The 303-nt window shown below is 48.2% G+C and overlaps 1 protein-coding gene across 1 annotated transcript in view; it reads right to left on the reverse strand.

Annotated features, from left to right (window-relative positions):
- The window catches only part of LOC119588073 (zygotic DNA replication licensing factor mcm3-like), a gene marked incomplete in the record, with an annotated part of 7,302 nt that overhangs the window by 5,155 nt on the left and 1,844 nt on the right, over positions 1-303 (reverse strand). The window contains 1 exon segment of the mRNA XM_037936776.1: positions 11-228. Within this exon segment, the coding sequence (XP_037792704.1) occupies positions 11-228 (218 nt within the window).

Below are 303 nucleotides of genomic sequence, written 5' to 3' on the forward strand. Positions count from 1 at the left end.
ACTCCCTTACATTTGGTCACAATGCCTTCAACGCACACCAAATTGCCAAGGTTCCTGGTGTTGAGCGTCCTCGGAGACACATGCTTGCTACCGAAACTGCCTTCGAAACCCACAAACAGCTCCTCTGTGGTCTTGGCATAATTGGTGTCGACTGCGGCCACAAATTCCTTTAATGCTCGGTGGAATGCTGGCAGCTCCTCAAAGGCAGAGTTCAGGAGGCTGGAGGGATGGAGGAGGGGTGAAGTTAAGGCATCATTAGTTAAATGAAGAGAGAGAATACATGAACTAATAAAGCTTAGCATA

The sequence above is a fragment of the Penaeus monodon genome, chromosome 23 (assembly GCF_015228065.2).
Source record: "Penaeus monodon isolate SGIC_2016 chromosome 23, NSTDA_Pmon_1, whole genome shotgun sequence".
Lineage (NCBI taxonomy): Eukaryota > Metazoa > Arthropoda > Malacostraca > Decapoda > Penaeidae > Penaeus > Penaeus monodon.